Here is a 15140-nt window from a genome sequence, read left to right on the forward strand (position 1 = left end):
GCCTGTCACTCCAGAAACAGAAATGGGTTCCACCCCTTGCCAGCTTGATGGCATCATGGTACACTGTACACCGATATCTCCTAGAGCCTTATACTTCTGTGGGACTGATGTGCCACAGTTCAGTACTGATCCACACAGTTCAGTAAATCAGATTGTCCCCTACCTCCACCTGGCTGGAGGCAGGTCTAATAGTGGTCACAACACTGGTCACTTATGTCTTGTGTAAAGGGATTAGTCTTCTTTATCACAGGAGCTGGAATAAAATCCACTCTTCCACTCCGTCTGGGAACCTGCTCACCAGAGACTGAAGCTGCAGCTTTCATGGCATGATCATCCCTGACCTTCGTTCTCCTCTTCAATTCACGCACCCATTCCTCCAGAGCTGAGGTAGGTTTTCTATCTCACTTTCTCATGTCTTCTCTGTGGTTCTGCAGGTAAAACCATAGGGGGGCCTGTGGCGTGTACCTCCTATATCTTCTCTCTCAAACAGTAGGAAGCCTTTTGTTAATAGCTGAAACATGGGGAGCTGGACAGATCAGATAGATTGCCTCTCAACTGTTTGAACTGGGACAGTTTTTCCACAGCTGAAATGATAGAATGGGTGAGACTGTTTTCGAACTCTCAGAGTTTATGAATCATTTCATCCACTGTTGGTGGTACTATGTTATTCCAGGTTATTGCTGCCAGTGAGTGGCCATATGATGATGGTGCATTTCGTTTAAATTTCCGCCACATGGATCGTGTACATTTGACTTCATCTGGATCTACGGATGCATTCCCAGCATCCGGCCTACAGTAGATCATCTCTACAATGGCTGATTCCCTCAGAGACTGGATGCCTTTCTCTAGTGTAGTCTACTTGGCTGAACAACTCATATCATCCTTCTATGGAAACCTTTCTTTCACAGCTGCCAAGAGGTGCCTCCAAAGGCTGAGGGACCGTTTCTCTTTTGCAACTGCTTTGTCAACTCCCCCTTCCCTAGCAAGTGATCCCAGCTGCTTAGCTTCCCTACCTTCGAGTTCGTGACCATCGGCCCCACTGTCCCAGCATTGGAGCAACTAGGTGATGATGCGCTCCCCTGGATGATGGGTAAAATCTTTTCACATATTCCAGAGCTCAGTTGAGGTCTAGGGTCGAGAAGTCACCTCTTCTTCTGAGCTACATAATAATAACTCTTGTTCAGATGCTGTCCTGTGTAGTAAGTGCATTGTTTCTTCATCTTTCTTCACTGTACGGGTTGCTTTCCGTGCCTCTTGTTTGCTTTTCCCCTTGTGTACAGGGGCAACAGCTATTGGCACAAATTGGTCCTTTGGGTTTAGCTGCAGGGATTATCACTGCAGTTGGGAGTGACTGCAGTATCTCTTGTTCGGGTTGGTGAAGTCACTGTGCTTGGGAGCTGAGTAGCACCAGCAGCTGTGCTGTCTGTTGCTGTCAGGGTTTTAGAAGCTCCTGTACTTGTTTGCTGGCGTTGGTGTAGTTGCTGTGCTTGGAGTTGAAGTAGCTGCATTGTCCGTCATAGTCAGAGTTTGAGTACCTGCTGTCTTTGTCACTGGGGTTAGGGTTGCTGTTGTACTCGGAGTAGCTGCGCTGTCGTAGTCAGAGTTTGAGTACCTGCTGTACCTGTCACTGGGGTTGGTGTAGTTGCTGTACTTGGCGTTGGAGTAGCTGCGTTGTCTGTTGCTTTGCCATCAGATCCAGAGACTTTTTTTTTTTTTCCCTTTGAAGGTGCTGGATAGTGTTGAACAGGGCTCTGTAAGCATAGGCCAAGCAGCTGCATGTTGCCCTCTCTTGTCCCTCTCTGGTATGATCAGGATGACAACACACCTCATTTAAGTGTTTTACTAGTTTTTCCGGGTTTTACACTTGTTCAGTGATGAAGCTCCAAAGCACTGCAGGGGCCCACTGGCCTAGATACTTGTCCATACTATCCCACACAGCCTGCCACTCATGACCTTGGGGAAAATCTCTTGGTCTCCCTATATTGTTGTTTACCCTAGACAAGACCCAAACCCGACTCTGCTTAACTTCTGAGACCAGACAAAATGGTCGTGGGTAAAACACACTCTGTATGCATGCCAACATGGTGACCCCCATCACAATCAGCAAGCAGGTCTCAAGGGTACCCAAAGGCCATTCAAAACCTTCAGAACTCTCAAGTGATGCTGTGAATAGTCTGGTGGGGGAGATGGGAGCGTAAGGGAATGTCTCCTTCATAGGCTGACATCCGAGCAGGGAAAAAAAGATGTGTAATTGCTAAACACTTCCATTACATACCTCCCAAAGTATAGAGGTGATGACCACACTGGGAATGCAAGCCAGATCGGTTTCATGATCAATGACTCTATTGTATTACAAGTCATTACTGTAAAGTACAACGAAACAAGAACCTTAGCCCAAGCCCCCCAGCCGATAAACACTAAGCCAGCAAATACTGGCTGTAAGTAAGGTATGACATACTGAAACTCTGAGATCAAGAGCAACAACTTTGAGAGCCAATAAATCAGCATTGTGATGAGTGACCATTAATCCAAAACAATGAATGCTTATCACAAAGATAACTAGACACGCTCTGGTCAGATCTGTCGTTATCTCAACCTGTTCGAGCCCCATGCTGGGCACCACAAAGGACTGTTGTGGTTTAAGCCCAGCCGGTAACCCAGAACCACGCAGCCACTTGCTCACGTGCCCCCACCCTTCTTCCTCTCCCCACTCCCAGAGGGATGGGGAGAAGAATCGAAAGAATGTAACTCCCACGAGTCAAGATAAGAGCAGTCCAGTAACTAAGGTATAACACAAACCACTACTGCTACCACCAATAATAATAATGATAAGGGAAATAAGAAGGGAAGAGAATACAACACCTCACCACCCACCAAATGATACTCGGCCCAACCTGAGCAGCTATCTACCGCTTCCGGGTAATTGCCCCCAGTTCTACATCCTGGGCATGACATGCTGTGGTATGGAATACCTCTTTGGCTAGTTTGGGTCAGGTGTCCTGTTCCTGCTTCCCCTTGGCTTCCCCTCCTCCCTGGCAGCGCATGAGACTCAGAAAGTCGTTGGTCGGAGTAAACATTACTGGGCAACAACTAAAAACATCAGTGTTATCAGTGCTGTTCCCAGGCTGAAAGTCAAAACCACAGCACTGCACCAGCTACTAAGAAGGAGAAAAATGACTGCTACTGCTGAACCCAGGACAACATACAATGTTAAAACATGACCACATCCAGTGGTAAGTTTCCATACAGAATTTACTCCATACGGAGTTTCAGAATCTGTTTCTAGAAGACTAGAAATAGGACATAAACTGGCCATGGGCGAGCTGAAAACAGATCTTAAATTTTTAAATTCCTATCATAGGCTTTTCAAGAATTTCTGAATTTAACAGGACAACTTGCCTGGAATTCTTTCATACAATGCCGATTAGCCATTTGTGACAAGAGTGGAAAGCTGCCAACTTCAACCCCAATAGTAGGCCTGGAACCAAGCAAGAATCTTAATTTCACACAACATGCCATGAGAGGCACATACTACTTTCAGTCAGGAACACACATTAACCTTGATGTCTTTACATCATCCAAAAACTCTTCTGCATAGTTCAAACTTTTCAACTTACTTGCAAAAAACAGAAATTCTGCTGAAGTATCCTGCGTAAGAAATAGGTGGATTTTTTACTGCCTGACTAGGTAAATTGAAAACAATGTAAAGTGTACAAAGAAAATGCTTTTATTTACAGAAACTCTCTTCTGTACTTCAAAGAGCAAATAATGCTGGAGTTTTTCAGAGGAGTCCCCAGCAGGCATATAAGATGATGCACGCTAACAGAGAGCTGACCATAAAGATCACACAGTTTAGTCAAATGCTGCAACACTCATGGAAATGAATGGATCAGTCTTTCACAATCATCAGCGTACAATGAGAAGTCATTGATGTGAATACCATACATACAATGAATTTAGTTTCAATAAATGTGACAGGTTTTACATTTTGCCCTGAGAAGTTCCATACAGAATACCCGTTGTCCTCAGTGGGACTCCATTTAGCTCCTCCCAGACACTGAAAGAGATGATTTCCCATCCACCAATTACTAAACCTGCAATCATATTGAAATAGTAGTTTTTACATTATGTTGAATTCCAGCATGAAAAGGAATCCGAATTTTGACAGAAGCACTGTGTTTTAACTACCCATTACCACAGAATTCATATACACAAGAGATACAGAAAAGCTGCAGAATTCAAAGAAATGGTCGCTGCTAAATCTTTGCATAACTTTATAATTTTAACTTCAGGTAAGACTAAAGACTTCAGATCAAAACAGCTATAGAAGGAAGAACTATGATTTAATAGTGGGATTATACTGTAGGTTAATATACCATACAAAAAAAGTGGACAGACGCTTCCATGCAGTGACATGTAAAGCAATGCACTTCTCAATTTCACGAAGTGATGAGCTATGAGCTGATCGAAACTACTCAGAACTCATAACTACTCCAAAACTGTCATGGAATAGGTTGCCCAAGGAGGTTGTGAATGCTCCATCCCTGGCAGTGTTCAAGGCCAGGTTGGGCGAGGCCTTGGGTGATATGGTTTAGAGCGAGGTGTCCCTGCCCATGGCAGGGGGGGTCGGAACTTGATGATCTTAAGGTCCTTTCCAACCCTAACTATTCTATGATTCTATAATTCTATGAATATTCAGAATACAAATTTTTTGATTATTACAAATCTACCAAACCACTAACTTAATAGTTGGTAACAAGCTAAAAGCTTAGAAATCATGCTTCTATACAAAGAAATCCAAGCCTTAAGTATATAGTTCTAAATCCTCTCTCCCCTGCCCTTATTCCAAACAGAAATGAAGAACTGAAAAATGTTCAAAAAGGGCAACAAGGGTAGTCAATGTAGCACCCATACTAGACATGACTAAATAAATCTGAACTCTAATGAGGAACACGACAGACATCTATGAAATAAGCACCTAGGAAGGGAAGATAGATACTGCTGTTTCTTACCAAAGAAGAAAGAAATAGTAAATAAAATGAGCAAAATTAAAACAGGCAATTGCTCTCCATAAAAACATGTAATTAACCTGTACAACTTATTCCTATTTGAATGCTAAAAGATCACACAGGTTCAAGGGAGAACTGGGTAAGTTTGAAGAATGACAATTCACTGCAGATTACTCAGAGAAGCCAGCTCTGAATCTCAAAGTTCCCACATAATGAGTTGTAAAAGGATGGAGGAATCTTCTGAGGAGGCATCACCATCTCCTTACTCTAGTCTTATTCTGTTTCCCAGTAGCCTGCTTCTGACTATTGTCAGAAAGAGGATACTAAGCCAGGAAAATCTTTTCTTTCTGCTTTAATTTATTCTTCAGTTAGAAGATTTTAAAGACAGTGAATTAAAAAACTCTTCCATACTACAAGAAGAAATCAAAAGCTCTGCAGTGACTATTGACAGCTGACAACACAGCCAGGAAAAAGTCACTTGTTTAGTGTCTATCTGCTACAATTCTTAGTGAAATGCCTCCTTTTATGTAATTCGAAATAGGAAAATATCTAATGAGGTATATCTCTTTCACTTGCGTCATGCTTATCAGCAAAATGGTATGGATGATCAGTTAGCTTCTGCTTATTTCATTATGATCCTTTCATGTCTTTGCACCCTTACCTAACATTTCCGCCTTTTTAAAGTTCGTTCATTTTCCCAACTATCACACCTTGCATATCCAAATGGATGATGACTCAGCTTTATTTTTCATTTGTTGCAACTAACTCAAATGAAAAGTAAGTATATTTACAAGTTATGAGTTCAGAAGTTTTACATTACTTTTATCTCTACTTTTGGGAGATGGTAGGGATAGATGGAGCAGGGAAGTGACAAAGACTCTGATTCCTGAACAACACCAGGTCTGTGGTAAGGAGAAACAGTTCTGCTATTTTTCTGATGCTACTACAATTAACAGAACATGTTTTGGGGTAAATGAAATCTATCACTCACTCCAGTAGAAGAAATTTGACATACAAGGGATTCTTTGCCCAGCTGACAAAGTTTCCACTTACAGTCTGCTGTGTTGAATTTCATTTGTCAGCTGCATGTTTATTAGTCTTCAAATTCTGAATTAAATCCATTATTAGATTATGCAGTTCAGTATTGTATTCAAGATTCCTATTCAGGCTCAGTTTTTGACGTCAAGTGCACTACTGATCATAGAAGTTTAAACCGTCTACAGTTCATCTTCTAGGAAACTAGTCTGTAGCTCTTGCATGTGCAGAGAAAGGACAGATGATTTTTCTTTTCACATCATGACAGAGGCCTTTGAGACTAAATACTTAATTCTCAGATGAACTACTGTACCACTTTCATTTGACCTTTTCTAGCCCTATTCCCACCTGACAGGATGCAGCACAACAACCCACACCAACAGAAGTAGGGAAACAGAAGAATACACATTAATTTAGTTACATCACAGAAAGAGATTCCTTCCCCACCCCAATCCCACAGTTCGTTATTCTTGTTATGTTCCTTTTGCTGGCACATTTATTTTGGACAGGGTCAGATTAGGTTCCCACATGTTAGCTCCCTAGTCTGGCTGTCTGCATAGCTGTCAGTGCTAGCACAAGGAAGGTGAGTCAAAAGGACTTGCAAAACATAGTATCATTGCCTCCAGTGGCAACATAAAATTAAGCCAGATTGAAGTGCACTCAGCCATTAATTCAAAATAGATAATTCTCTAACAGTAAATATGAAGTAAAAAATTGACTCAACATAAGAGGGGAGAGGAGTAAAAGAATTAACATTACTTAAGGATAAGACATGCTCCTTCCTTCATGCCCATGCATGAACTGACTACACGTAACACACCAAAATCCATGGAGAACAACACAAAATTACTTCCTGTGAGCTGGCAGATATGAACAAAGTACAGCAGAGCTTTAACTCCTCCTGACATGGTTATGCAGGTGTGCTGCAAAAAGTAGCTTGTCTTCTATCAGGTTTGCTGTGGATATATTTCTCACACAGAAGTACTTAAGAGAAGTTGTTCCCTCATAAAAACTCCAGAGCAATGCACCTAAGTTTCTATTTTGTTTTATGGTCATGAACTTTTGAAATTATCCAAGCTTGTCTTCTACACTGTTAGTACTCTGTCTTCCTAATGGGGGAAAAAAAGAAAAGAAAAATCAATGTGCTATTACCCTGTCAACCTACCCTTGCAAGAATTCTTTGAACATCAATGCTTAACTAGGAAAAATGTATGCAAAAGCATCACTAAGCACGCTAATTTTTTTACTTTAACATAAAATAGAAATTAGATGCAAAACCTGATTTAGTGTACAAAGCAAGAGCTCACAGAAGAAGCAGAAAGATAAGTCGCTAAACAAGTAGCCTAAACCAATGTTTCACTATGCAGAAGGTACACTGTTAACAAAAAAAAAAAAAAAATCTAAAAACACCTACAGAGCCATCCTTGTGAACCAAATCTGAGGGCACTGCCCCCATACGCATGCACACTCAAGTTCAGTTCCTACTGAAACTGGAAAGGAGGGCAGTTTCTCTTGGCTAAAACAACACCTATACAAACCCAAAAGCATAAAATCCATCAGAAGAAGTGAATAAGGAAGAAGTTCTTTACTGTAAGGGTGGTGAGGCACTGGAATGGGTTGCCCAGGGAAGTTATGAATGCTCCATCCCTGGTGGTGTTCAAGGCCAGGTTGGACAGAGCCTTGTGTGACATGGTTTAGTAGGAGCTGTCCCTGCCCATGGCAGGGGGATTGGAACTAGATGATCTTAAGGTCCTTTCCAACTGTAACTATTATATGATTCTATAATCAGGCTTATTTACACATATCAGGGATGCTTGAATCATACACCTCTTATTACATGTACAAACAGAACTCACTATAGGAAGCAACTGCTTAGTGATGATTTCCCAATGTCTCAATTACACATACCAGGGTTGTTAAAAAGGCTCTGAGGAGTTCAATTTGTATTTAGAAAAATATGCACTTAGCCACTGGGACAGGAATAACATGAGTTTTACAGCTGTTAACAGAAGTTTCATTTGGACAATCGTTCAATACAAGGTTTAAACAAATGTTGCTTACAGCTTTAGAAGGTGTGGCAAAATGACATCTACTTTGTAGGCAACATGAACTATATAACTAGTATAAATTGGTCTTTCATCAGTGTATTTAGAATTGTGAACTTGAATTCCAATTACCGAACAAAATTTATTACCAATTTGAGTCACTTGGGTAAAAAAAAACACCACAACCCTTCTATACCTCCATAGTGTTTAATTCCATCAAATTATTTTAGAAACAAACTACCAAGAGGAATGAGTCTACTATCACCAAGTTTGGTTAAAATAAATTAATCACTATATATGTTAATATAATGCTACAAATCTATAAGAAAATGGGAAAAAAAAATTACTACCTCCGAGGAGACCTTACTTTAAAGGGTTAACTTCAGCAGGCCACCTTTGAAAATAATAGAAATTACTATACTGTTATTATCATATTTGGTTTGAATACATGAATAGCATTATAGCTTGGGAAAAAAAAGATCCAGTACAACTTTGACACTAAGTATATGTTCCACTTACACTGAAAAATGGAAGCGAGAAGTAGAACTGTATTTAGATACTTTACTTACCCGTGTGAAGGTACCCTCAAAACTGTGAATATCCAGCTGTGGCTTCTGAGCATAAACATAAGCACTGATTGAAAAGAGATCCTGTAAAACAAATAAATGTACTTACCATTATTTCAACTCAATCACATATTTCAATAACATTACCATCTTTACTGGCAAAGATTCCAGTTTATAACCCGCAACACCCACCACTCCCTAAATTAAGTTAATGAGCTTTTTACCCAATTAAAAACCATGCTGTTTTTTTTCAGTACATCTTGCTATGAAGAAACCAGATCCAAGATGATATTCTAAATGTGTTGATATTCAAACACTGAACTGTTTTACATTTATGAGTAAAAAAATTTATCTAGTTTATTTTCTCTTCACAGTTCCATTTTAATTTACAATAGTATAATATCTCTCCCTGGGGGGGGCCCCCCCCCATATTTGTTCTTTTAAAGTGCTTTTTGTTTGTTTGATTGGGGTCTTTTTTGCTTGTGTTGTTTTGGTTTAGTTTTTTTTTTTTTTGCTTGTTTGTTTTTAATGAAACTGGAAACAAAGTATTTTTCCAGCAAGGAGAAAGGCAACTGAATACAAGAGGAAACAATGAAATGGATGCAAGTTCTCTTAAATGTTCAAGCACATTTGCAGTCAACCCATGAGAATAATCCATCAGCTTCGAGAAAGCCTGGATACATTAAAAGGATTACTCAAATGCTTACAGTCAGGGATACACTAAACCAGTCTGACAAAACTGTGTCTAATACATATGGTACTACTACTCATGACAGCAAACAACCCATAAACACTCTTACCCTAAAACTAAGAGAAACAGGAGATACTTAAGATACTACAGTAGCAGGCTACATACATAAGATGGCATTATGGTATAAACAGGGTAAGAAAAGAAAAATCTGATGATTTTCAGATCTTAAGAGCTGTTCCTACAGGCTGAGCGAGGATCACTTTAAAATTCTGAAACAATTATTTCATCAGGTAATTGTTCTGAAACATCCACCTCCCACAGAAAGAATGCCACCGACTAATTGTTAAAATACTAATACAAAGAGCTTCCTGATCACAAAAGCAAACTTTCTGGTGCTTTTTAGAACAACAGTAGCCAAGAGGTTTCAACAACAGTAGACCACTCATGCAGGGATCCGATTTCTACTCTGGGAGGAGCAAATGCTTGATAGTAAATTCCAGTCAACCTAAGAATCGTAACATCTGATTAAATGCAAGAGTGTCTACCTTCTCAGTGTATGCAGCACCTTTTTGGGTTATCTCCATCCTTTATTACTAGATGAATCCTGAAAAAGGCTAATCAGACACCATCTCTGGGAGCAGATTACATGGCTACAATACGCTGCTCATGCTAGCTAGAATGTGCTATCTTCAAAAGCAGAATGAATTTTACAGCCTCTTTCACGGAAGTATAACCACACCTTGGCTCAAATGTAGCTATTTTTAAAAGCTTGCCATCATAATTTTGAATATAAGCACAAAAATAACATTTTAATGTTATAGAATTTGAACATTACAAAAATAAAGTGCAATTGTCCACCTGTGTTAATATCTTAAAATCCTACATATTTGTATCCTCCTGGTCCTCTGATACAATTTAACTACAAGATTTTTGAATATCATGGGTTTCACTTTTCTTGGATCAAAATGAATGGTGTTTTTTTTTATCTATTGCATATTTATCACATGTTTGACTTTAAAAAGTTTATCTCTTTAAAGAATGAATTTGTATTTCTACTTATATTCTGCACACATCTCTCACTTCATACCTTGCAAAATCCACAACTTTATTTGACATGCTTTTTAAAAAATGAATTAAATCTGAACATTAACTCTCAAAAATTATATTTATCTTAAATCATTAGCCATTTACTTAAGTCTTTCACACAAAGTTAATTCATTGCATCCCTGTTCTTCCAACCTACTTTCATCAGGTTCACGAGAAATAATTTATATGAAACTAATACACATGTGGTGTACTGTGTCTTCATCACTCACTTCTTTCCAATCTGTTATCGCCTACAATTTAGCTAATCCATGCTATTATGTGCTTTATTATGCAAAGAAAAATAAAGAGTCTCTCAGTACTGGACAGCACAGTGGAAAACTAATACCACACACATACACACAATAAAAACTGCTAGTGAAATGTGTCAACCAATAACTTCTCTCTTTTGACAAAATGCGTTAGTGGGAAGCAATATTAAAACAAAAGGAAGCAGAAATATCCCCTTTTTAAGTATAGTGGCATTTATGCAGTAATACATTTTCCTGGTTTCTCACCTTCATGTTTTCTTTTACTATGATGTTCTCCTTTGTTACATTTTAAATGTTAAGTATTTCTACCACATTCCTTTGGTGTTGTCTTTTTATGTTTCACTTCTCCTTTTGTATTTCTGATTTAACACCTAACCTTTCATGTTTTCCTATTCTTTTTACCTGAATTTTAACTCTAACTCCCCTTCCTGAAAAACTGAAATCTGCATATTTCCTACACATTTGTGCCATTAGCCTGAATGCCACAAACTAGAACTGGCTGAATATTCTAGACATCTACGTTTTTTCCTAGAGCTAAAAAAAACCCAAACAAACAAACATCAAAAACCCCCAAAACCCGCAACAAACAAACAAATGAACACCCCCCGAAAAAAAACCAACAGCAACAAAAACCCCCACCAAATCACACATTAAAAAAAAAAAAACAAAACAAAAAAACCCAAACCAAAGCAATCAACCAAAAAAAAACCCTGAAACACAAAAACCACCACAACAAAAACCCCAACACCAAAAAAAACCAAAAAACAAACGAAATAAAAGCCCTTAAGAAAAGCCTATGCTCTGAGAGAAATCTGGAAGGTGGGAATTCATTGGCATGTCATTAGTGAGTATTAGAAAGACACACTAGCATATTACATGTGCTCAGTAGCTCTGAAGTGCTTTTTCATTATCAGAGTGAAGAAAAAAAAACCCCAAAACAGACTTTTCTTCTGTAGCCCAATGCACTGTACTCCAAATGGATATCATTCTCTGTCCAAAGAAAATAAAATATACAGTAGCTGAAGATTTAGAATGCAAAGGGAGGAAAAAGAAATACAAAGGATAATACAGTTAGAGAAGACAGATAACATAGACAAATTAAACAATAAAGCCTGCAAAGATGTTCCTTCACCTACTCCTGCTTTCCCAGAAGCTGTGAATTTCTTACCTCAATGTCTTGAAGGAACTCGCAATGGTGAATTTTATGAGATGACACAAAATTTTTTGCACAACACTATATGTAAATATAAATTCTGCTCACTGAGCCAGAAAGATTTATCTGTTTTGGTTATGTGTTTGGTTTCCTTTATATAAAAGAAGGGAAATTACTTGAACAAAGGATTTAATTAAAAAACAAACAAACAAAACCAACAACAAAACAAAGAAAACAAAACAAACAAAAACCCCAACAACAACAAAAAAAGAAACAACCCACAACCACTTATTATTAATGATTTAACTAATGAGGGACATGATCCAAGTCCATGCTGGATGTGGCTTTGAACAACCTGATGTGGAAAGTGTCCCTGCCCATGGCAGGGGGTTGGAACTGGATAAGCTTTAAGGTCCTTTCCAACCCTAACCAGTCTGTGATTCTATGATCATTATGAAATCCAGCTTCAGTAAAGAATTACTTTCATACTGTCAGCACTGAACTGCTGGTTCACTGAACCCAAATAGTTCTACTGATATATTCAGTTGAAACAGTATTCTGCATCTAATATTACATTGCCTTTAGGTGTTGGTGAGGGCAAATGACCTCAGTTATTTTCTTACTCAAGTAAAAACTAACAACAACAACCAAACAAAAACAACAAAAAAACCAACCCTAACCCAAACCACACCTGGTAGGGGGTTTGTAATAGTTTTAAAGAAGCTATACAAAAGACTTGAAACTCAAGTAATAACGATTAAATTCTTTAATACAACAATAGATTAAAAAAAAAACCCAAACTGCTATGCATTTAATGATCTCATTTGAAAATAATAATTCAGAAGAATACATTTAATCTTTCTACACAAAGTCAGGAAATGGCTTGATGATAGTACAATAATGAAAATGTTGTCTTCTGCATTTCACAATTTAAAAATCACTGTGAAGTTATTGATAACAGAAAAATCTCCTCTGTTAGGTCAAGGGCAACATTTATTCACCTTACTTAAAGATCATTAAAATACATTCTTAATCATAACATGTAGTTCATTACAAATAAAATTGCCTTTGGTTCAATAAAACTAATTAAATGTAAATGGTATTGTTTACTGCTGTATGGATCTTCTGATATAAATCAGCAAGTCACCATTTATTGAAAATTACAGTGACCTCATTGCTGTTAATAAATTTAGTTGATCACACACAAGCTAGAGAAGAACGCCTGAGAGCACACATTTGGCCAGACAGACTGCCCCACATATAAGTATTAAACTGCAAGAAACCTAATCTAGGTGTTACAATATTTGCTGCTCAGCTGACATTAAATCACTTGTTGAAATTTTAATTCTTTGATCACATTAAGTGCTTCTGAAAGACAACAAAATCTGTACCGATCATCTTGGTGGTGTCATCTGTTCTTTAAGAAAAGCTCTGAAGGTCTGCAGGTTTGTTTCTTCTGGGTGTCACAGTGGGTAGGGTTACAGTACTGCTCTGCTGACACAACTGACAGCTTGTGCCAATATTCTCCGACTTAATATCAGATGGCTAAAGAAATCTTAACCAATTACATTTATGGAGAGCATATTCTGTCAAACACAAATTGTTCATAATCTACTTTAGAATCAACTTGCACATGTTCTCTTAAATCATTACAAATATATTTTAGTATGCAAGTATGAATTACAAGCCTTGGCTTTGAAAACACACTGTCAAGCACATGGGGAAGACACTGCCAAAAGTGTTGCTTTATGCATGGTGAATCCCTGGAAGCCAGGAAAAGCACTATGGCTGTACCACAGTTTGCACCCCACATTCCCCTGTCTGAATAGGGTCTCCCTGTTAATGGACCCCTGCAGCCAACTGCTGGTTTATCATAAACACACATACAGCTAAACTTGGAAACCTAACACATTTTTGTAGCCACCAATACGAGACTTCTATCCAGTTTAATGTCAGTACTGAATTAAAACACAAGCTTTGTGTCTTGGAAATGGACAAGATCAGAATAACTTTGAGTTCTCCACATAATTCACAGAAACAGAATGAATTGGGTTGTAAGGGACCTTAACAATCACCTAGTTCCAAACCCCTGCCATGGGCAGGGGCACTTTTCACTAGACCACGTTCCTCAAAGCCCTGTCCAACATGAACACTGCCAGAAACGGGGCAGCCACAGCTTCTCCCAGTAGCCTGTGTCAGGGCCTCATCATCCTCATCGTGTAAAACTTCTTACTAATATCTAATCTAAATCTGCCCTCTGTCAGGTTAAAGCCATTCCCCTTTGTCCTATCCCTACCTGCCCTTGTCAAAAGTCCCTCTCCAGCTTTCTTGCCAGTCCCCTTTAGCCAGTGGAAACTGCTCTAAAGCCTCCTCAGAGCCTTCTCTTCTCCCGGCTGAACAAACCCAGCTCTCTCGACCTGCCTCCACAGAAGTGCTCCAGCCCCCAGAGCATCTTCCTGGCCTCCTCCTGACTGGCTCTAACAGCTCCACGTCCCTCTTAGGTTGGGAGTCCCAGAGCTTGATGCAGTATTGCAGGCGAGGGTTATCACAGGAGCGGAGTAAATATATCCTGCCCAACCCATTTACTTTACCGTGTCTTCAATTAATCCCCAATCAGTTTTGTCAATGACTAACTGCAATCTGCGACCCCGCTCCTCGCGCGGCCGGGACTCGCTCTCAGCCGCCGGAGAAGGCAGGGTCCCCACGTGCCGCCGTCCCGACGCTGTGCCCGAGGTCACCCAGCAGGTGGCGCCGCCGCGCACGGCCCGCCCTCGTTGTGCTGTGCTGTGCTGTGCCGTGCCGTCTGATAGCATCACACAGAACGGTCAGAAAGAGGCCTCTATCCCCTGTGAATGGCGTGCTGCTGTCTGCGTGGGTGAACTTCCCGAAATTTCTTAAAGCAAAACGGCTTTTTCATTTAAAAAAGCGGAAGCAAAACATTTAGAAAGACGTTCCCTAAAGTGCCGTACTCTGGCCACGTCAGATGCGATGTACTGCCCACCGTGTACAGCACATAATGTGAACACAGAAGCTTTCTTCAGCTGGAAGAAGCATCACTGATTCTCCTAACATTTTGTTGGGAAAAGAAAACCCAAGCTGATCCCAGGCCACAGCACAAAGCTCAGCCCTTTCCTAGACAGCTTGAAAGCCCACAAAGTTTCTGCTAAAGTAATTAAAATTACTTAGTAATTAAAATTACTTTTTTGATAGGCTTAAAAAAGTTCATGCCCCTATTACACATAGAATCATAGTTAGCAAGATAATCACTGTAAAAGAGTGGTTTTTC

General features: G+C 39.5%; 1 protein-coding gene across 6 annotated transcripts in view; it reads right to left on the bottom strand.

Annotated features, from left to right (window-relative positions):
- The window catches only part of ATP9B (ATPase phospholipid transporting 9B (putative)), a 167526-nt gene that overhangs the window by 80873 nt on the left and 71513 nt on the right, over positions 1–15140 (bottom strand). For all 6 annotated transcript variants that reach the window (XM_061346370.1, XM_061346367.1, XM_061346366.1 and 3 more), the window contains one exon: positions 8659–8739. In XM_061346370.1, the coding sequence (XP_061202354.1) occupies positions 8659–8739 (81 nt within the window). The remainder of the gene's footprint in view (positions 1–8658; positions 8740–15140) is intronic.

This window comes from Neopsephotus bourkii, unplaced genomic scaffold (genome assembly GCF_033783945.1).
Source record: "Neopsephotus bourkii isolate Nb327-2 ecotype Australia unplaced genomic scaffold, CSIRO-AGI_Nbou_v1 NB_272, whole genome shotgun sequence".
NCBI lineage: Eukaryota > Metazoa > Chordata > Aves > Psittaciformes > Psittacidae > Neopsephotus > Neopsephotus bourkii.